General features: G+C 46.7%; 1 protein-coding gene across 1 annotated transcript in view; it reads right to left on the bottom strand.

Moving 5' to 3' along the window:
• Dock2 (dedicator of cytokinesis 2) overlaps positions 1 to 23,644 on the bottom strand; it is a 398,899-nt gene that overhangs the window by 80,312 nt on the left and 294,943 nt on the right. Inside the window, exons 28-29 of the mRNA XM_050138695.1 lie at positions 11,072 to 11,170; positions 9,264 to 9,358 (exon numbers count right to left, since the gene is read on the bottom strand). Of these exons, the coding sequence (XP_049994652.1) occupies positions 9,264 to 9,358; positions 11,072 to 11,170 (194 nt within the window). The remainder of the gene's footprint in view (positions 1 to 9,263; positions 9,359 to 11,071; positions 11,171 to 23,644) is intronic.

The raw sequence follows: 23,644 nt of genomic DNA, 5'->3' as shown, positions 1-23,644 counted from the left end.
CTTGTCTCTAAGCTCTCTGCTTTTGACACCAAAGCTGAGTCTCATAGACTTCCTGTCCCCACTCCCTCTTCTCTTGGTAGTTGGTAGTTTTCCCGTGGAAGCAAAGAACAGTATCCTTTGTACTTGCTACTGGAAGAGGGAAGAGACTCAGCTCTGATAACACTGTTTTTGGCTTTGCCTCCTAGCCAGCACTCTGCCTGTCTGGGCACATCCTCAGCAGGTCCAGGGCCACCTACTTCATTCACCCCGCTGCTACAGATGGGGACAAAGCCATAGTCATTACTCTTATGGAGCTTTACAGCTGACCCCCCCCCCCCCGCAATTGAGAAGTGCGGAGGCTTGGGATTCTGCCTTCTTTTCTCAGTACTGCCCAGTGAACTCAGACCCTTACGTCCACTAGGCAAACACTCTACCACCTTGGTCCCACCATTTCCGATGAGCAGCAGAGAATCAATATCTCCTTGTCCTCTGAATAGCTAGTCCCTGGAAATACATACAGCCTGCCTGAGGCACCAGGGGAGTACAAGATAGGAAGTACAGATAAGTAAGGGCAATAATTGGACTTCCATTCTGCTTGGGAGCCGCTAAGAGAGCTTATACAACACATTTGCACATCAGAAGTGTCCCCTCCTAGGAGACAAATAAATTGTGCTATTAATGCCCCTATCACCACTCCTCAGTGGTGAGAAATTGTTCCTGGGTATCACTCATTCCACGGTAACAGTATATTTACAAACACACACACACACACACACTACACACACTACACACACACACACACACACACACACACACACACACACACCTCCTGCAGATGTACTGAGCACCCCAAAGCCAGAGAAATCCCAGAAAATAAAAGAGGAGGCTCTTGGGACATATGGGGGCTGCATATAAAAGCTGGTGTTCTATTTTGGCTGGTACTCCAGTTATTTGCCTTGTGGAGCCCTGCTTGACATGTTGTTTGCTAGGGGAAACAAAGGTGTTGGGATCACAGAATTTGAAGCATGCACATACCCCTAAATGTGATTTCTGACTTCACCACTTTCCAGCTCTATGGATTTGGGTCATGCTACTATCCTTCTGAAGTCTCCGGTTCCTCTTTGCTACACAGGGAGGAGTGGAACCATTCCTGGGAGTTGCTGCTGCAGCGAATGATGGGTAAGTGCCTGGTGAGTACCAGTCACAGTACCCAACCCAGAACCTGCAGCTACACAATGGTTGTGAGGGCTTTGAATCCTTCCGGTTGCCCAAATCTCCTGCTAAACCCAGACACAAACAGTTGAAAAGACAAACAACAAACAAGGGATATCCAACAACCAGGTTTGAGCCAGGTAGGACCACACAACAACAGAAATGGAAAAAAATCCCACAAAATCCACCACCCTGTCAGGCTGTCTAAGAGCAGGATTTCTCCGGTTTTCCTTTTTTTTGCTAAGATGCCTTTGAAACAACATCTATATTTTCTGCTTAAAGATTAGTTATCTGATTCTCTAGATGGAAGTGCATTGAGTGCCTGTCATGCTGTGTATAAACATCTCAGGAGCTGATATGTGATACCCAAATGAGGGCTTTATACATTCTCGCTAGCAACAAAACTATCGGCACGTCTAGACATTATTTAGGTTGTCAGTTTAAATCTGTCTGGGATGCCCAGAGGCTAGCAAACAGCCTTGTGCTGGTGGTGGCAAGAGTCAGGTGTATCCCCTCCTCCTGGCTTCTCTGATAGCCACATGCTGAATGTAAAAATCCCACTTAACTCTTGGTTGTGTTTAAGATAGGAAGTATAAGGCTTTTTTCTTTTTTAAAAATTGTTCTCAAGTGGTTGCAAATAAAAACCACACTCAACTCTCTGTTGCTCTTAGCAATGAAGATAAGTTGTTTAAAACAAAGTTCATTTGCAAATCTCAACCGATCACCTCTTATCCATGGTGTGTTAGCAGGCTCCATGGAATCCAGAGTGTCGGCTCTGCACCAGGTCCAGTACATGGAGTTACTGCAAGGGCAATAGCAAGCTTTGCCTGGTCAACATCCCATCCTTCTGAGCTAGGACCTTGACCATCCCAGAATCTCACTGGCATCATCTCTGAGAGGAACCAAGTGTGAAGACCCAATAAGATGGAATGCAGGAGCTGGGAGTCCAGTTCCTCTGCACATGGAGGGCAAACATCAGTCATTGTTCTCCCGTGTCTGAGCTTGCCACCACCACCTCTGGCAATGCCACCATTGCTAGAGGCTGGAAGTACGCTGATGCGACAGCACAGCGCCACCCCACGGTAACAAGTTGTATGACATGAATAAAAGCAGAAAAGAGAGTGGGGATCCTCTTCTGGAGAGTATCACCCAGGGAGCAGAGGACTTCTGTGAGCCCCACTCTCCTTTGCCCTGTGGTTCAGAGGGTGCAGTTGATTCTATTGGTAAAGCTAAAGGCTGGGCGTAATAGATAAGCCTGGGATGGAGCTCTTATGCTTTCCTTGAGCCTAACATGCATTTTTTAAAAGATTTATTAATTATGTATACAGTATTCTGTCTGTATGTCTGCTGCAGGCCAGAAGAGGGCATCAGATCTCATTACAGATGGTTGTGAGCCACCATGTGGTTACTGGGAATTGAACTCAGGATCTCTGGAAGAGCAGTCAGGGCTCTTAACCTCTGAGCCATCTCTCCAGCCCCCCTGACATGCATTTTTCCAGAACCTTTAAGTTGCTGCTATCACAACACCTTAAGGGTTGCATCAACAGATTAAAGCAGCGGCTCTTAACCTCCCTAAAGCTGCTATCCTTTAACACACTTCCTCATGTTATGGTGACCCCCCCCCCACCATAAAATTACTTTCTTGCTACTTCATAACTGTAATTTTGCTACTGTTATGAATCGTGATGTAAATAGCTGATATGCAACTCCCAAAGGGGTTGTGACCCACAGGTTGAGAACCACTGGGTTAGCGAGAGAGGCAGCATGTCCCAGCTTGTCAGGGTACAGCTCACCTAAAGTGCTTCCAGCACTTCCCTAGAGATATAGCAGGCTCACCAAAACTGGAATCTTACAGCCAGTTGCACTTCAAGATTAGTTGTGCTAGGTGAGGTAAAGAAACCATGAACTATCAAGAAGGCTCAGCAGATAAAGGTGTTTGTCATCAAGCCTGCCAAATTGACATTGGTTCTTAGAACCCATAGAGTAGAAGGAGAGAATTGATTTTTGCATATTGTGCTTTGTTCTCTGTCCTCCTCTGTCCTCCACACACGCACCATGGCCTATGTCCACTGGCACACATATGCATACATGCACACATATGTACATACACACACTCACACATACACTAGATGAAAACATGAACCCATCTGCCTCTGTCTTTCTCTCCCCTGATTTTTTCTGGTTGAGGTGTATCACAGGAGGTGGGGGCTCTAAGAGTTTCAGCAAACTCTCTGCATGACCTTGGCCGGCTGCCTCCCCTTCAGGGCTGCTGTCCGATAGCTGTTCAAAGCTCTTCAGATGAATGTCTCTGGTACACAGGAAGAAGAAGCCTGGGTCCAGAGCTTGGTTCAGGTTGAATGTCTTCTCTTTTTGTTACCGGCAATGCAGCAATGTGTAAGTCAGCTTTGTCATATAGTCTTGGGTAGGCAGAAGGAGGGGGAATGGGTACCAGCCATTTGCTGTCATGTCCACAGAACCATGATGCTAGTGCTAAGCAGGGCCTGCTCTACTTCCTAGAGCCACCTGTTCTGACCCAGCTGTGCACCCTTTATGAGCTTGACACTGTATCTTGACATCGAGCACTAGAAAAGATAGTCAAGGTCCAGCCTGTATTTGCCTCTTCTGCAGAGAATTCTAGATGAATCTGAACCACAGAAACGTAAAAATAAAAAATAATTGCTATCAAGTTCTTGCTATGTTCTAACACTGACCTAGTAATTACTTTATAGTGGTTATTCTTTCATCTTAGCCACAGAAACCCCACAATCCTCTGTGATTGGGGACTATTGATAATCCCATTTTACAGCAAGGAAAACTGAGTACAGAACAACTAAGTCACTTCCCCAAAGTCAACAGCTATCTAATGAAGGGAATAGGATTTGAACCCAGAAAGGATTTGTAGGCCTCCATGCGGCCTCTGGGCTCTGCCCTCATGAGGGTCACTGCAGGACACATTTCTTTGGTCAAACTTATGACTTCCCTTACCAGAAGGAAGCCTCAGGATTAGAGACTGAATGGATCTGTGCCCTCCCTAGAGCCCGAGACACTCAATAAACCTTGATTGACTGTTTTAAGAGAAGCCGTAGAAATGTGTTTAAATCCTCACCCCCTTGAAGTGCGATGATTCCAGATCGAGGCACAGATGCAAGAGGGAAAAGAGAGGTTTCCTGGCGTAATTGTGTTAATTTACAACATTATGAAGAACTTGATTATTTAAAATGTAAACATGTCATGTAAATCAGATCACGCTGAACGCTGCATCTTACCAAAAAGAAAAATGTTCTACCAGAAAGTGTTTCTTACAGTAGACACATCACCACCTATGCATACACAAACAGCCTGCAGCCAGGGGAGACACTCAAGGCTGGACAACTCCCTCCCTCCATCAACAAGCAGACGCACAGGTAATAGACACATAAAAGTGTAAATCAGAGGTAGGAGTAGATTGATTTACAGTGACATCGATAACAGAGGGAGAGAGATTGCAATGAAGTAAGGGGAGAGAGAGAGAGAGAGAGAGAGAGAGAGAGAGAGAGAGAGAGAGAGAGAGAGAAGGAAGANGAGGGAGGGAAGGAAGGAAGGAAGGAAGGAAGGAAGGAAGGAAGGAAGGAAGGAAGGAAGGAAGGAAGAAAGAGAGTGAGTTAGAAGGAGGTAAATAAGAAAAGCAAGTTAATTCGTTAAAACGTCCAGGCTAACTTAAGGATACACTCATTATGTAAGTGGGTTGTTTCTTTCTGGGGAACAGAAAACAGTATTTTAGGTGAGTGCCCCACAGGCTCAATCATGGTGCAGGTTCTGTTTGTATATATTCTGCAAACTCTCTGCATGACCTTGGCAGGCTGCCTCCCCTTCAGGGCTGCTGTCCGATATCTGTTCAGAGCTCTTCAGATAAATGTCTCTGGCACACAGGGAGAAGGAGCCTGATTCCAGAGCTTGGTTCAGGTCGAATGTCGTCTTCTCTTTTCGTTACCGGCAATGCAGCAATGCATAAGTCAGCTTTGTCATTGATGAAATGCAGATGATTGTGGTCCTACCTCATAAGGCCATTGTGAGAAGCAGGGGAGCTAATGCTGGCAAAACATTTACAACAGTGGGCTGATCTAGGCGCGTAATGATATCAGCTACGAAATAGCACGCAACATGCAGATGTCATGAGTGACCCTTAAAAGCTCCATAACTGGAGGCATCCTTGTAGCCAGAATATAAAATAAACCTACAGACATTTAAAGAACAGCCGCCGGCAGGGGGAGGTGACATCCGTGGCCCAAGACTAAGTTGCTATCACTCAGTGATGCCAACACCCTGCTTACTGAGGTCTGACTTGTCATCAGGTGTGCTGCTTTGGGATAGCTCCATCCTCCTCCAAAGAGAAACAGAAGACCCTAGAAAATGGACCACAGTTATCCCTTTCCCTAGACTGGGAAGCTGACCCTCCAGGAGGCTAAGAAGGGGAGCTGTGCAGGCCTGGAATCCCTGGACATGAGAGGTTGAGACAGAAGGACCAGGAATTCGAAATCACCTTCTTTAACTGCACAGTGAGTTCAGGGTCAACCTGGGCTATGTGAAGTTCCTGTCACACCCTCAAGCCTGCCTTTATAAGACACTGAAACTGAAACACTGCTCGGAGCCAGAACTGGCTTTGTTCAGGAGGCAACTCCACTTTCTTCGGCTCCCTGGGTTCCGTTCTAATTTTCTAGGTATGCAGACAGAAGGATCTTTTCAGTTGTCGCCTTGACACAGGGTAGAATTACGTGTGTAGAGAGGGCCTATCTAGATCAGGTTGGCCAGTGGGTGGATCTCTGAGGGATTTCCTTCATTGGGTTGCGGTGAGAAGACTCACCCTGAATGTGAGTGGCCCCATTCTCTGGGCTGGGTGTTCTGACTGGCTGAGAGTGAGGGAAAGCCAACCAGGCACGCACACACGCACACACACACACACACACACACACACATGTGTGCACACACACACACACACATTCATATCCTGTTTGCTATTAACTATTTGGGGCACACTGCTGAGAGGTCCTGCCTCAACTTCCCTACAGTAACAGACTGGAAACTGGAATTGCAAGCCTCATAGAAACTCTTTCTCCCTTAAAGTTGCATTTGTTGGTGTATTTAATCACAGCAGCTGGAATGAAACTATGACACATAATGTCTCCGTGGTCCCTACACCTGCTCACACAGGTCACCAAGTCCTTCTCCCAGCATGCTCGGTACACAGCTCCAAAGGGGAAACTTGCCTGGTGCTCTCCACCCTTGGCCTCTTAGTAGTTCAGCTCATCTGTTCCCTTTTCTGCCAGTAACTTGTCCCCCCTACTTACAGCAACTCTGGCTTTTTCTTTGGGGAGCTCCCTTCTCTGTTACTTCCCTGGCTGCCTGTTGTTTAGGTAGGACTGGCCCCGCTATTTCCAGCTCAGAAGGCAGATTGTAAGATCAAAGCCTGACTTAACAATGCCTTTCATTTCCCTTCCACAGGTAACCCAAACCCGACTTTGAAGGTTAGCCTTGGGTATTACACTGAACTGACTGAAAAAGAAAAAGGAAAAAAAAAAAGTTTCTCCTGGAAGATTTGTGAAGATGGCTCCACACTTCGGAGCATCAGCTGCTCTTTCAGAGGACTCTGGTTCTGGTCTTAGCTCCCACAAGCAGCTCACAGCTGTCTAGAATTCCACAGGCATCAGTCACTCATGTGGCTCACTGGCATACATGCAGGTAAAACATGCATATGCACAATAAAAGGAAATAGATACATTTGCAACCAGTAGAGTCCGTTTTCATCCCTCTAAAGGGAGCGTCTGTTTGAGAGTGAAGCCAACAGAGACAAGCTTGAGGGAGAAGCGTTGGTTCTTCTATCATGGTCTGATACAGCCAAACATGAAAATCAGATCTCTGAGGTTCTCAAGTTATCTGAACCAACACATTTTCGACTTTCAAGAGTCCAGATTCCTTTCAGAACCCAGTCAGAAAGTTCCCTGTGGATACAAAGGGTCATCATGCATGTTCGTGAATGTCATCCCATGCTCTTGCACAGAGTCAAGATGTACATGGAGTTTGCTCTTAAAATGTTCACTGTGTAGAGACTGAACAGTCCCGTGACTAATCAGTCACAGGCAGTGAGGACAGCAGCTGACTGGGCATGCAGACAAATGCTGAAGGGGAAACCGGCTTTCCTGCCTGTGAGGGAGTCCCTGGGTTCAGAATTTTCACAGTGCTCCCTCCCATAGGGAGTCTAGTCTAGAGGGAGACAAGGTATCCAGGCAGAGCCAAAACTTAGAGAAAATGATACAAGTGTAGAGAAGTAGGCAACTGGAGAAGCTGAACATATCCAAAAAGCAAATGATCCCTGTCCTACCTCCTGGATGTATCGTATAATTTGACAGCCTTTCTGTTATCCTCTGGCACGCAGTGAAGGGCCATGTGGAGCGTAGCCTGCAGCCCCGACCTCAATCCAAGATGCCTCGCCATCAGGACATGAGCAGCTATACAACCCACAGAGCCAGCACAAAACGAAAAGGGGGGTCCCATTATCTAAAACTATTGAGTCAAGAGATGTTAGCTCATGAGCACTAAAGCAAGCATGGGACTCTCCGGGGATGAGGCTCTATGCATCTACACAGGTCTCATGTTCAGGAAGCTGGTAGGACACAAGGAGAAGTCTGCATCTGACTCACAATGTGCCTGTGAGAATCATCACTGCAGGGCCAGCCTTTAGCCTGAGAAATGCGAGCCAGGTGGGGTGAGCCCAGGCTAGGAATGCAATACTCCCTGACACTGTGCTGCTGGGAGGCGCTCTACAACAAACAGAGATGTACAGACAGATGTCTCCTTGTGCTGTGACAAATCTCTCCTCTGCTCCTACAGTTCTGAAACCAGTCCGAGAATTCTGTAGCCAGGTGTCTATCACACGGTAGGCACTTGGGCATCCCGGTAGCGGAAGAACAATTTCTCAGAGATAAGCAGGCATTGCAATCAGCTCTTGCAATCATGCAGGAGACAGATCTTCTCAGACTTTATCCAATGATGAAATCATTAATATGTAAATGTGTATAGTCTTTCCTCCAGTCCTTACACTACAGAAAATTTGGCTTTTGCTTCTCTATCGCTCTCTGGGGACCTTTCTGTCTCTGTCAGCCAATACTTAGCCCGCATGATGGAGAACCGAGGCGGTAGGTAAAGGGAGATAAAACTAGAAACTCCCGGCAGATGAAGCATTTTCAATGGTTAAGAACCTGAAATAAATATATGTAGCCAAAGGAAAGAAGGAGAGAAAGGAAGGGAGGAGCGGGGAAGGTCTTGCTGAAGAGAGGACACAGGTAAGATTTGAGAATGTGGTTCCGAGACAGATCAGGGGAACCACAACATGCAAAGGACACTGGGGGGGGGGTGGGCAAGGGAGTTGAGGGATGAGCTATTAGAATGGCTGAGTGCTAGGACTCGCATTCGCTTTGACCAGATGGTATTAGAAAAGACAGCAGTGAAGATTGGAATCTTTTGTAATAGCTTCTCCCAGGCTGTGATTGCTCATGTGGGGGTCTGGACTATCTTTGGGTTACACGGACAGTCTATAAAATATGACCAGGTCTTACAGATACAAACACAAATGTATAAGCTATTCCCTACATTTCCCCAAAGGTGGATTCATCTATAAAACCTTCCCTCTTATTTGCTCATCTTTAAAAAAAAATCATATTAGCATATTAAAAGCACCTCCCCCAAGTCCTGTGATGTGGAAACCTGTTTAAAGTTGTTGGACGCTTATCTAATAGACGGCACGGAAAATACTTTATTAACTTAAGTGAACTTTAAAATAAGATAAATTTATAGCGTTTCCCTAAAGCTCTCCTATTACAGAGTATCTACTTTAACTGGCACATGAGCGCCGCAGAAGGCAGGGGCTACTTAGAGCAGCTTCGGGATTGGTGATCTCCTTCTTCCTTGTGTTTGAGCACAGAAAGGAAAGGGTCTGTTAACATTTTTATCCTTTCTCTCCCACCTCTGGCTGCCGGTGCTCTTTAACATGGATGGTGCGCGCACAGGTGCCACCCCAGAAGCACGGTGGCTCGACTTACCTGTTCTGAACCATGCTCATGGCCATCCAGTCGCCAGGGTACACGTTCTTCCCAATGAGGTCCTTGAACATGATGAATGTCTCCATCAAGAAGTCCTGCAAAAGTGCCGAGCACATCCATCACCCCACATCACAGGGACGGACTGCACCTGTCTCCATCCCGGCGGCTGTTTAAATGCCTTTTTATTGTCCTTAAAGGATCAGATTGGGGAGGGGTCAGGTTTTGGCTAAGGGATTCCAAGGCATCACAAGAGGTTGCAAATGGAAGTTTATAAGTCAGCTACCAAGATTCTGCCTCACCAGATATAAAAGTGCAATATGAATAATAACTAAAAATGGACTCTCCAAATGAAGCACTATTGGTTCTGTCTTAAAGAATAAAGAAGTAAATGTGTTTGCTGATGATTTTGTAATCATCTTCCAAAATATGTATTCAAGAGGTAAATAACCCACACTATATAGCATTGTCTCAGGTCATCGGGCAAACACACTATTATTTAAATGAACATCTAATTAGCAAGGCAGAGGCACAGCTAATCCAAATGTCACACATGCATTTGAGCTTGTAAAAAAGGGAGTTGGCAAAGGCCTTCCTCTCCTTTAAAGAGGTTCAGAGTGGATTTAAACATTCTCCAGCAGACTTTGCAGCAGGCTAACCTTCATCTTTATCTTTAGAGAAAATAAATTCAGCACAAATCCAGACAGCAAAGTCGAGAACCACCGGAACCAAGAGTGTCTTGAGCTGCAGGTAATGAAGCCGGATCCCACAAGTGATTTAGGTAAAGCTCCGCACCCAGAGTGAACCGGCCCAGCTGCCAGTTCTTTCCTTAAGCTGTGCTTGACATGTTCAATGCCACCTCTGCTCAAAGAAAATCTCACCTAAAACCCAATATATGAAATAGGTAAAGGTAGATCAGCTCTGTTGGTGTGTGTGTGTGTGTGTGTGTCTTTATGGTACGGTTGTAAGGAGGTTATATAGCATATCATTTCAGAAACATTGCTCTCAGCTAAATTCTGAAATCCTGAAAATGGCATTGGTTTATTTTCCAGCAAATTTTGTTTCTAGGAAAAAGTCACCTCTGTGGAATAAGGTCACAGCTTCTCCATCATCAGAATGGGGTGATGTCTACCCCACAAGGTTACCAAGGTTACCATTAGGACTAAGCATATACTATATACTGGATGCTTGGCAGAGAGCCACGCTGGTGACTGCCGGCTAAATGCCTGGTGGTGGCGGTGGGTGTTGCGGATGAGTGCTGAGAGGTAAGCGGGGCTCAGGAACCCACTTCCTCTGTACTTGTGTCGTGTATAGTGACAGCTGTCTTTTGCTGAGTGCTCCCTGCTACTCCTATGATCCCCTCAAAGCCTTGCGGTACAGATGCTCCCTTCCCCGGTGCAGAGATGAAAACACAAAACAAAAATAAAAACAAAAACAAAACCAACTGAAGCTTAAGAGAAGTTAGCTTGCCTGAGGTTATCCAAGATTCCAACCCAAAATTTTAGGGCTCCAACATGCATGGCCTTAAGCCCCAATGCGTTCATGATATATCAACAAATGTTTGCTAATGGAATCTAGATATGGGAGTCATAGCGTTCAACGCTAATGAACTGAAGGTACATTCTAGAAATGAGCCATGCAAGAAAAGGAATCGCACATGTATGCCATAGTCTTCAACACACATGCTTGAGATCTGTAGGGGAACCTTGTTGCCCCAGACTCATGGAAACAAGAGTATGGGATGTCATGCCCCTCTTCTCTATGTCTTGCCTGACACCCCATGCCCACCCTGCCATGTTCTGCAGACTTACCACAAGGTCTGAGCTGGTCTGGAAGGTCTCAATATAGAAGGAATAGTGTTGGTCGCCCATCTGGTCTAAGATCGCTGTCATACACGCCACAAAGTGACTCTACAGAACAGAAGGAAAAAAAAATATAATGACCATGAAATTTGTCCTTTCTGTCTCCTGGACTTCAAACTTGAAAACATATAGTCCTCCCAGATACCGAAGAAGGGCTACCTACCAGTGAAGAGTCTCCTCTTACTGGCATGTAAAACTCCCTGAGAGGAAATGTCCTCACTGACAACTCATGAAAAAAAGCATTCATTAGATCTATTATGTGCATGGAGCTGTGCTCAGAGCTCCAGAGACAAAGCTAAGAACAGATCTCCACTGTTTCATCTCTGTCTGTTTGCACACTGGGAACTGTCTCTGTGTGGATGCTAGGAGACTCAGCCCAAGTCAATCAAGATCCTTGGGGGCAGTCAGCTTCATTTTCCGGTAAATAATTTTGTCTGTGTAAATCCCCATTGTCTCGTCTGTTCCCATATCTACTCCCAGAGGAGTTCCTGGAAAGATCAGCGGCTCCAAGAGCACCATTAAGTGCACTGCAAGTCTCTGTGGAGAGATCAGTTACTGGATCTCCATGAATCAATCAATCAGCCGTGAGAGCCACGAACGCACCTAGCACCTTTTCAGGGTTGGCACTTGTGGGGGCTAAGGAAGATAAAGGAGACGTGAAGAGACAGCCTTTGCCCTTTATGAGATTATTATTTAGTCGGGAAAGTGTGATTCATGTCCATGAGGAAGGGATTCAGACAAGAGGGAAATCAAGGCTGAGACCTGAGAAGAAGGAACCCTGGGAATGGAGGAGCCCGACTTATACTCAGGCCTGCCCCAGAAGGCACCAGTTCAGCCTCTTCTGCATCCTCCCTCCCTGAGTAGTGAGAGTCTATGCTGGGGCCTGCTGGAATCTATAAGCAGCACTTGAGGAGATACGTTCTGGGAGCTGGTAAAGAAAGCACTGGCCACTGACCAAGGAGGGTGGAAATGGCATTCTCAACTGTTTCTAGTAGGAACCCACAGGGAACCATCTTGGCCAGAGGAGGTCTCCCTGTGGCCCAGCCCAGGACAAAAGGTGGGCTGAATGATGGGGTATAGGGGATGTCTAGGGGCTCTCACTGCTTGGAAGTTTCACGTTTGGAAGAATTAAAGGTGTGTGTGTGCGTGTGACAGACTATGGCCTTTATTTTAAATGTTCTTACATTGTTTAAAATATATGTAATCATGCATGCATGCACGTATGTGTATCTGCATACCAGCCTGCCTGTAGGCATGTTCTAGTCCTGGAAGTCACTGCTAATGGCCCCAGGAAGCCTCCTCTGCATTCCTTGGACGGTCTTTTAGGTTGACTAAATGTTTTACATGTTTTCAGTTGCCAAACTAGTTCAAACTAGGTAAAGGTTCTCATTTGCTTCCTTGTTCTTCTCAATTATGAGGTTAGGGCTAGCAAGCTTTCCCATCCACAGGGCCAGCTATGCAACTGCACAAGGTGAAAATGTAGGGCCCTCGCTTAAAAACATTGGTAATTTTGGAACAGCAGGGTGGCTTTTTATAAGAAGGAACCCTGTGATAAAGCTGGTCAGCTGCGTAGGAGCTGGTGGCCACTACACTCACACTGAGTTTAGAAAGCTTGGGCATCTGCCTGAAGGCGACTCTCAGGGTCTTTAGTCACTTTGTACATAGGAACCTGCAGGCTTGGGGGGGGGGGGTGGGGGTGGGGGTGGGGGTGCCACCTGTCTGTTATTTCGTCCTCACGCCTCCAGGGGGTGGTAGTGAGTTTGTGAAATTGTTCACTGCTTTCAATCCAGGCTGGAAACTGCCACATCCTGGCTAACTTAACCAGATCCCACTGAAACCAAGAAATTAATTTCATAGCTCTGCCCAGGGTGAATGTAAGAAAGGAAAACTGTAGAGTTTGAAGAGACAGGTGTGCGTGCGTGAGTGCGTGGTGTGTGTGTGTGTGTGTGTGTGTGTGTGTGTGTGTGTGTGTGTATACACATATGCTTCATCTACTCCCTCCGTCTCTTCTCTCCCTTCCTTAAATAATTCAGCCTGTGACCACTAGAGGGCTTTCCTTTTCACATGGTAGCTGCCGAGCAGTTTGTTCGGCTTTTTATTTATTCCTACGTGAGCAGACCCACTACACTTCTTGCATATAAACAGTGAAAATTACAACATAAAGGGCTTCTTTTTCCTCCGTTTGGAGTTATCTTGCCGCTGGTCAAAGGCTGCCTCGTTGTACCAGGAAGGGGGCAACATCCTCTGCAGGTAATCCCACTGCTTGGAGGTAAGAGATGTGGGAAGGTTTGATATTTTTGTCTTTTCTTCATTTTCTTTTATTTTACTAAGTGGTGATCTTGTGGGAGAAAATGCGGTCGTCTCTTGGACAGCAGCTTACTTTAAATCTTGGGCTAATTGAGTGCTGAGCCTGTGAGCTTGTGTGGGTGGGTGTGTGTGTGTGGTGAAAATCCACCATTGTCGGAACTGCAGGCTGCCCCAAATGCCTAGATCCGGAAGGCTTGTTATTCCCGATGGCTTGATTTGAATTGGAAGAGGAGAAAATGCAAGGAGCAAACCTCGGAGGAGCTCAAGTTGCTTGGGATTACCTCGGTCAGGCTGCATTCTCCGAGGATTTGCTTAAGGAAACTTCTATGTGTTTTTTTCTTCTTTTTAATAATGAAATTTTTAATAACGAGAGAAAGGTTTTCCCTTCTCCACTAGAGAGTTTGACCATTTTATGAAATAAAGCACCGTTGTTTTATTAGGGGTCAGCCAGTGGGTCAGAGTTCCCAGATCCATCAAAATCACTTTTACCAGCTTGTTAATTTCTTTGTCCTGATCAGCACACAGGAAAGCCCAGTTGGGTGCCTTTCCCTGGGATTGGCAGTGCCCTGTGAGGGAAGTTTAAGGCAAGGCACTCGCATTTGCCTGTTAATCAAAACACGACTCTGTTTTATTATGAACTAAAAGCATCCTGTTTTTCTACCACAGAACCGAGCTAGCTCACGTTCTTTTCGGTCCTTGGGTGATCACACAGATGGGGCTAACAGATAGCTGAAATGGAGTGAGTCAGAGGCAGTAGGTTCATTAAAGGGTCTTTTTGAATTGAATGGTCATCCACGCTTTGTCATGTATATGAATATGAATGAAAGAATAATGGGATCCTGCTGTACTTCTATAACGGGTTTCCCTGCCCCTTTACGAGATTGTCTTCAAGATGGCAATTGCGTCTTGGCCCGCTCCCGTTTTCACAAGTTTGAGACCATACTTTCGTACCTGCCATGTTTTAAATGCCTGGGGGGATTGCGGGTCATGGTGACAACCAGACTGCTTTTGCCTTGGCAACCAACAGAGCCCTCAGGTTGATGTTGCCCAAACTTTAGATCGTTAAAAGTTCAAACTCCCATCCCCAACAGCAGCCTAGAAAATCCTCAGTGCTGCCTGGGGTATGCTCAGAGAGTTGGGGGGGGGGGATCCCCTGTAATCTGGGCCAATTAGAACCCTCTTCTTCTTATTCCCGGCAGAAATTCTATAATCAACATATATTTACTACCAAGCATGCGGCAGCCACTCATCCATACCAAAGCAGCATGCCAGGTGCTTCCATGGGAAATTGCTTCTCGAAACCGAGTACCAGTGGGGCTTGCATATTAAATTCCGGAGAGAAATTGAATCGGAGACTCTGGCGCAAACCAGGCAGAGGCACCTCACTCCAATCGGGTGGCTCGAAATGTGGCTAATGAATCACAGCACGAAGAGACACAGTTTGAAACTAGGTCAAACGTGTAAAAATAAGTCCAGTCATCACAGGCGCTTGGCTGATGGAGGGGCTACTTAACACTGTGAGTGGCGGGGCAAATCTGTCGCTATAGGACCCTCTCAGCTCTCAAAAAGACAATCAATTCTTTTAATTAATTCAGCCCATCGCTGCACTCAGAGGTCTCGTTCATCTGGGAGAAAACCCAAAGCTCTGGGGGAAGATAGTCAGGGTCTCTTTACTATGCGCTGGCAGGAGAACAGGAGAACACCAATCCTGCGTGAGCAATGGATCAGATGAGTTCAGTTCTGGTAGGAACTTTCCCCAAACCATTACCCCGGCTCCTTTGCATTAAAAGTCACCTCCATCCCACTATCATATTATTATTGGGAATACTAACAGCTCTGCATACGGCATCTAATTTAACCATTTCGACTCGGCAACCCTTTAATGCAAACACACACACACACATACACGCACACGAGCACGCACGCGCGCACCCCCCCCACACACAAAGAGTGAGAACCCTTGTGCTGGATGGAGTAAACCGAGGGCAAAGGCAAAGCTATCATTTGCTCCATTTTGACGCACAAAACGGAGGGGGGCTTGGCTACTGGGAAGCGCCCCTGCTCACCTGGGATTGGTAGGAGAGATGAGATCACAGAGGGAGTGAAACAGGCAACTTCGGGAACTTGCTACCTAAAAGCCAGCATTACTATGAGATGCCAACTGGTGACACGTTGCTATAGTAACTTCAAATAATGTGCGAGACCAAAATAAAATACAATATAGAAGAAAGCACTGAGGAGAGGAGATGAAGGAAAGTTTGCGTGCCGAGGCAGGCTCTCGGGGAGATGAGAAACTCTCCGGAAAGGCCTGACTTTGGAGGCGAAGAGTGACCAAATGCCATTCTCAGGCTGCTTCTTTCTCCGCTCACCCCCATGTCTGCTACGTGCTTATGTAACAGATTTTATTCTTGGATTAAACGAGTGCTGTCTGTATGCTAGATCTAGGACTGACTGGAGGTGGGAGGCTATGGTGTCAGGAAAAGCAAGGGTTCTGAAATCCATTCATCTTAGAGCTTTGCCAGGCCGCTGGCTGGGAGTTGTAATTTGGAACAATCTTTAGGGCGGCTGAGGTGTTGAGTGTGTTCTTTTTTAGCAACGCCAAGTTTGGGTACAGTGCTGGGCCGCGGGGGCTACAGCAGGGTGGCTAAGGCTATGTTCCAAGGCTCTTGTATCTTGTGCTTCCTGGATGCAGCGCCACAAGCGAGGGCCTTGGAGCCAGGCAGCCAGGGTTCCAAACTCAGCTATGTGTCTGTGACCTTGAGCAGGAACTTGTGTGCTTTGCTTGTCTAGTACGTCAAAGAAGATTAAAAACAATCTCTATTTCATATGGAGAACAAAGGATTAATTTATAGAAGGAGCCTGGCATGTGGAGTGTCTTTAGTAAGTGCCAACTGCTATCATTATTATTTTTATTACTATCATTAGTATTGTTACGCTGCTGGCTGTGATCTAGAAAACTACACAAATCAACCACGTAAAATTCGCAGCCTGCTCAGAGGAAATCCCCAGTCTGGACTGGTGGACTGCACTGTCTACCAGTGTCAGTCTGCAAACCCATTTGCTGCTCCCCATTGCAGCTTGGCACCAGCAGCTCTGTGCCTTTCAACTCTGAGGGACCTTTGGGTACCACGTCTCAAGTCCCGCTGCTCAGTAAACAGAGTGTGTGCTTCTTGGAGCAAAGCAGGCTGGGGGTTTTCTTTCACTTGACGACAGTTGCTGGAAGGTAGGAGAAGTGACTTTGGTGTCCAAATTGTTCAAAAACATTCTCTACCATTGTCTTTTTGGAAGCCTTGATCCCTCAGTTGTCTGACTTTAGGAAGGGAGTGTCTTTGTGTGAACTGAAATGCCTTAGCTACCCAGAGGTCCCACTGTATAGTAGGCTCACTTCCTTCTTGGGGAAGTGAGCACACATCTAAGAGATCTGTGTGACCTGTTCCATGTCAAAGGCAGAAATCACGAGAGAAGAGAGAGGCACCTCCTGGGTGGTGTGTTCCTGTGTGCATCCTAACATGGCTCTCCTGAGCATGCTAACTCCAGGGCGGCTAGCACCATGCACCCTTACCAGATACAGTGGGTATTAATGACAGCTCAGCTCTCTAGGTAAACCAGGGCCAGAACTGAGGATAACATCATCTTAGGAAGCTGTCGTCACTGACTCTCCAGTGGGGATGCCGGAAGGCTGCTTTGAGTCAAGGCTAGAAGAAGAGCCTGTATTCCTCACCCACTCTTCTCAGAGGTGAAGCACACCCTTCTGAGTGGGCCTACCTGTGTATTACTTCAGATCTTCCAAAGAGAACAGTGGGGTATCTTGTGGCAAGAGAGTGGGTGGAAGGCAGATCCTACTCATTCATTCATTCTGTGTTCTCAAGACTATGTTGATCATCTCCCTGGGTCTTCTTAGCACACACATGAGAGAATCTGTGTGCCCATTTTACACACGGAGAACGTGAGAGGCATAAAAGCCAAATAGCTTCTTTGGACAGATATTTAGTTTGTGCTGCTGTAGGAATTAAAATCAGGGCATTTTAGATTCCCAAGCTTGTATCTTCATGGACCTGTATTTCCACATCATGCATCCCGTGTCAGCTCTGCTCTGCAGAGAACTGTGTCCCTTCGTTTGCTGCTAAGATTTAGAATGGGACCTGAATATTGCATAAGTTTGATAAATATTAATAAAGATTGAATTTATTACTGCATTCCCTATCTCTACAGGAACATTATGGGGTCCCTCCTCCATTAACTGGAAAATTAGTTAGGTATTGTCACCTTTGATTTAGCAGAGGCCAGAAATCTAGGAATTTTTGCCCCATGTCTCACAATCCATCAGGTCTGAGTGAGGCAACTCTTTTACACATTCCTTGGGTCAACAAGTACTTCTTGAGTACCCACTGTGTGCCAGGCATGGTTCTAGGTGCTGAGGCTACAATGTGAAGATTATCAAAAGCCTTTTCCTTGAGAGGCTCTCACTCCAGACGAATGGGGCTAACTGCAGGAAGACACGTTTGTAATAAGACGACACACAAAACAACTATAGACAGCAGTTGGCTCTACTAAGGAAATACTAGAAGGCAATGGGCAGGGGCAGAATGCAAGGGCATTTATTTTAGACTGAGTAGACAGTGGTGTGTTCTTGGAGTTAATATCTGAGTGAGAATTGGAGTGATGAGAACAGCTGTGTAAGAGACCGGACTAGCATCATGGGACAAGTGAAGAGCAGAATCAAAGACCCCGGGGATGGATAGGCTGAAGGCATCTGAGAGACTGAGCATAAGGCCAGCAAGGCCAGAAGCTATGGACAAGGAAAAGTAAAATTCAAGGTGATGGGTGATGTTCGAAAGACAGGCAGGGGCCATCTCCCAAGGGTGCATGGGGGTCAGGGGCAGGAGTCTGGCTTTTCTTCTTAGGGCCATGGAAGCTCTCAATCTGCTTGCTTGTCGGCTGCCTGCCCATGTCCATGGAGCCACTCAAGTACTGTTTCCAGGGTCAGGATTTTGTAGAACATGCTAAATTATGCTTTAGTGTTGGGCATTTCTGGTTCCTGGCGGTGTCATCACTCTGAGCAAGTGTTTTTCACTAAATGAGGACTTCATAGCACAGTCTGGCCCTCCTGTGGGAGCACAGGTGGACTCCAGTTTTGACATCGATTTAATTTGTCTTCAGATGCGGCGTGCTCAGGTCCCTGTTGTTCACTGCTGACTAAACAACCCCCAGTCTCCAGTTAAAACTATCTGAGTTTGGGGGACCCACCCGAGAAGCCAACTTGCTGGGAAATGGGCTATTAATTCGAATGGTTCATCTTTTTACTAAACAAACAACTTTTCTAATTTCATCCATGAAGGTATGGGCAGGGAGGAAAATAAATTTGATTAGGAAAAGAACAACTTCAGAAATAAAGCCTTCTTCTCATTGTTCACACCAGTGGTGGGCTTCCAAGCTTCATAGTAGATGTCCTAAAAAAATTCTGTAAGTTCTGAACGTTCAGCTCGAACCCATTCCCCATCCCATTAAACCTGAAGCACTGATAGGGTTTGGAGTTTGGGGTACATGTCCTAAGAAACATTCTACCCTTCTCCTGCAAACATGTATGTCCAGGTTAAATGAGTCGAGGGTACACCCTCCATGGGGAAAGGTATCACAAAAGGCTATGAAATATGAGATGGGGAAATCATGATCTAAATGACAATAATAATGGCATTATTATTATATATATAAAATAACTGCCATCTAAAGGACAGTGTGTCAGGTACCATGGCGAATTCTATTATTTCTCCATCTATACAGTTAGAGGGTCACAGTAAGGAAAGAGAAAAATTAGAAGGAAGATAAACCATCAGTCAGATGCGTATGTGTCAGGTACAGCTGAAAACCATGTCGATGGCCATAACAGCCATTGTGTGTTTACTATGGACCAACTGGGGCAAATGCTTGTCCTCTTTTACCAACTGTGCTGACTGATCTTGGTTGTTGACTTGATGCAGCTGGGAAGAGGGAACCTTAGTTGAAGAACTACCTCCATCAACTGGCCTATGGACATATCTTTGTGGGATTTTTTTGATAGTTAGTGTAGAAGGGCCCAGCCCACTAAGGGTGTTGCCACTCCTTGGCAGGTGGACCTAAGCTATATAAGAAAGGTCACTGAGCGTGTGCCTGGAAGCAAGGCTTTTCTCCATGGCTGGGGCTTCCTTTGGCGCCTCCAGGTTCCTGCTTTGGTTTCCCTCAATGATGAACAACGAGGTGTAGTGTAAATAAACCTTTTCGTCCCTGGGTTGGTTTGGGTCAGTGCTCTATCACTGAAACAGGAAGGCCCACGAAGATGTCAACATTTACTAGATGCTGAAAATACAGTTTGTTTGTGTCTTACAGATGAGGATGTCAGGGAGCAGGGAGATGACGGGACTTTTCTAGACCAGCTTGGCTCCGCAAACGCTTTTGCTTTCTTTTCTTAAGGAAAAGGGGACTATTGAAATCATAACTTATTGTAATTACAATTAAGTAATGCTTCAAGGCTCAGCGAAGCGAAACAATGATACAGTTCATCTTCGCGCTGCTGGCAGAAATCTCCTGAATATTGGGAGACAGTCTAGGTGTCCTCTGTGCGCCCATAGGAATGAAGGAGGGAGAAAAAGAGATAAATACAAATGCTTATGTAAGGTTGCATGGGTGGAGATGAAGGCAGGCAGACCAATCATGAGGGAAAACACGGGAAACACAGTTACACAGACAACCAGCTGCTCAATAACTATGCTATATGGCTTTAAGACTCTCCTCATGACTGTAAGTTCCAAGGAGACTCCATTATCCGCACTACTTTGGGCTCTTTACATGGGGCGAGGTTCCTGGCGTAATCCCAATGCCACATACTAGGAAACATCTATTGTTCCATGCTGGTAGCATTGCTGGGACAAGTATGTCCTGGGATGGAGGCTCCACTTTCTTTGATATGACCTAGGACTCTGGACAGGGTGCATTATCTCTTTAAGATCCCATTTTCTCTTTGGGAGTGTGGTTATGATGCCAGCTGTAGGACTGGAGTGAGGAGATGAAGTCAGAAGCCCCAAGAGGAGAGTCTGCTAAGATGCCTCTTCCAGTGTGCAGCCTCTGTCCCTTCCTGGTACCCCAGTAACAGTGAGTTGACCTGTCCAAAATTGCTTCCGGTGACTGCTAGAGGGTGACTGAAACCTCTTCCTGGATCCAGGAGCTACAGTGCAGATGAGGATTTACATAGCATCTCCCTGCTTTTTCCTTGGCAACGCTGTCACAATTAAAGGGACAGAGGGTAGACAGATAGATATGTTCATAGGCAGCCAGGCCAGGCTAGAGCAGAGTCTTCTGTGGGCAAGATTGCATTGTAGATAACAGGATTCCTCAGTTAGCCTCCTGTGGTTCCCAGGGACTGCAGAAGACTAATGACCACCTCTCACAAACATCAAGCCTCACTTCTTAGTCCAGCCACTGCTAGTACCTCCTTCAATCCCATCGTCACTGTCACAAATGAGAAACAGAGCTGCTTCTGTGTCTGCTGGGTAAAGGCTAATGCTGATTAAACACCCTGTAATGCATAGGACGCCCCACAAAGTCAAGAGTGACCCAGTCCAAGTCCAAGATGCCACTAAAATCATCCTTAAGACACTCTGGGCACGTGAGACAAACACACATGCGTTAGGATGCTGAGCCACAAGTGTAAAATGAGTCTGCAGGTAACGCATGCGCTGGGCTTTTAAGTGAAGACAGAAGTAGGTTAGAGATATTCAAGGGAGCGTTCAAAGAGAATGTAGATTTGAGGAATGGCAAGGTCGAAAGAGATTAAACTAAGAATGGGAAATGACATCTTAGATATATAACAGAAAATACTTTTCATCTTATAATTTGATTAATTTAATTGATTGGTGGTGACTGCCTAGAGAGTTGTGTCGGGAATGATTTTAAGGCCAAGTCTTAGCTCAGCAGGAAAGACTGTGGTGATCGATTAGTGATGTCTGCCAGAGGCTGGCGGAGGGAGTTGATAGTACAAACGCTGAGAAATGGCTGCCCCACTTTTAGACAGTGGAACAGAATGAGGACAGAGGCAGAGGTGGAAACGGGCAAGGGGTTTTGGTGCTGCAGAAATTCACAGGGGGGAGATTGCGAGAGATGTGGAAGGGCCCGGAATGGCAGGCTCTGGGCGGCCAAACTCAATCTGTAGGTAATGGGATGGCGTGCTGGCACCTGCCTACTGTGTTGCCTCTGGGCCAGCTCTGCTGACAAGGTAAAGAAAGCTCCTGGAAGCCCTCGCTCCTCGTTTCCATAAAGGGAGTGCTATTTCATCTGCTAACAGTGGCAGGATCATGAGGCTGTGGCTGTTATGAAGCTCATCCCAATGATGAAAACACCCCTATGAAGCTGAACTCGGGGGTGACTGAAAAGCTGACTCCCAGGGTTTGCGGTAATGAGTTCCTGCAAAGCCCTTTTAAATGCAGCATGCCTGCACATGCCCAGCCTCAAGGAGGAGGAGACAGGAGGACAGAAGCCCATTCCTGAGTTTCCCATGCTGGCTGACCCTGGTCTGGACACAGCTTTGCCAACCAACCCAAGCCTTCCTGTTGGGCTCTGACTCCTCAGGGGCAGGATCCTTTTCTGGCATTGGCCTTTCCGCTCTGGGAATGCCGCTTATCCATTCATTCATTGCCTTGAAAGTTTCCAAATGACATCGTACTAATTTACCCTCCCCCACCCTTGCTTCCCCCTCTTTTCCCCTCTCCCCTCTCCCCTCTTCAATACCATTTGTCCTCTTTCCCTGTCCTTTGGAATGGTAGCAGTGCCCCGCCATCCTGGTCCTCTGCAGTCAGTGTTAGTTTAGTGGCCTGCTACTCCTACTCCTGTCTACATTAATAAGGGTGACAATGCAGCTTGGCATGGATGCAAATACCCCCCTTCCTGCCCCGAACCCTGCCTTGGAGCAGAAGGCTTCCTGGCCACAGAGCTGCATGGGCGACTTCTTCCCTGCACCCAGCTCCCATACCCGAGCTCCTCCCCACACTCAGTTAAAGAAAAGGCAAGCACACAATGAATACACCACTGAGAGAGCTGGCCTGGTAGTGCCCAGATATCAGATCAGCATTCCCGAAGCAGACTATCTGCTAATTCCATCTAGAAAAGGAAAGAAAGATGTCAGCTTTGGCCTGACTTGTTCTGTAAATCCCCTGCTGACTCTCTTGCCCCAGCAGGCTGCAAAACTCCTAGCAGAAGTCTAATAGAAATTAAAGCTTAGAGAGGGGATGGAGCGGGGTTTGGAGGGGGATGCTATCCGGCAAACCAGCTTCTGTAACATAGGTGAAGGAGATAGAGCCCAGAAAGGCTAGGTGGCTTCTCCCCAACATCACACAGCCTCTGAAAGCGGCAGAGCTGAGAGTAAAAGCCAGTTGTGTGAGCATATGGTTACACTGACTGCACAAGTTCCCTACCCTCCAAATTGCAGTCGCCTGACCCACTAAGCTCCCACAAACAAAATGATTGTTTCCTCTCCCTCTGAGTCCAGTATCAGGCACAGGGGTGTCATGATACCAATACAGAATCGAACAAAACCCATAATGGAGTCTTATACTTGAGATTTATCTTAGATTTTCCATCTTAGGGCAGGACATGGCGCTGTTGCACACTGATTTCACCTTTCAGAGCATTGAACAGGTGAATAGGTGTCCTGCGACCACTGTGCATCCTCTTTGATCCATCCATCCTGTGCTCAGCATCTGAATCTGATGGAGAGCATCGAGTCACAAACTAAACAGATGACCACGGGCTTCCCTCTGGAGAGTGGCAGTCATCTGAAAGTGCATCTAGGAGGCTGGGGCTGGGCAGCGGGATGAGCCACACACCCCAGAAATGCTTCCTTTGACTGACCCCACTTTCTAAAAACACTTGACCATAAGGCCAGCATGTACAAACCAGAAAAGACCATATAGGGTCCTCAGTTCTCTGTTTCTCCTGGGTTTAGAAATACTGGGCTATGTTCCCTAGCTCTGTGAGTTCCACCCTGCAGGGCTGGAAGGACACAACCTTTCCAGGTGGCTAAAGCTACCTTATTCAGAGTGGCCAGCCCATCAAAGTGGACATGGAACCAGAACGCCCCTCAGTTCCAGTCATACCAGGACAGCTGGTCCCCTCACCCAGTTATCTCCTGTTGCCATCCTGAATCCCGTGGGTACTGCACATGTGATCCCTTCCCATGGTTCCCTCTTG

This window comes from Alexandromys fortis, unplaced genomic scaffold, assembly GCF_014885135.2.
Source record: "Alexandromys fortis isolate MF-2015 unplaced genomic scaffold, M_Fortis_MF-2015_v1.1 scaffold_11, whole genome shotgun sequence".
Lineage (NCBI taxonomy): Eukaryota > Metazoa > Chordata > Mammalia > Rodentia > Cricetidae > Alexandromys > Alexandromys fortis.
Note: the sequence above shows the minus strand (reverse complement) of the source record. Positions and strands in the feature narration are given on the sequence as shown.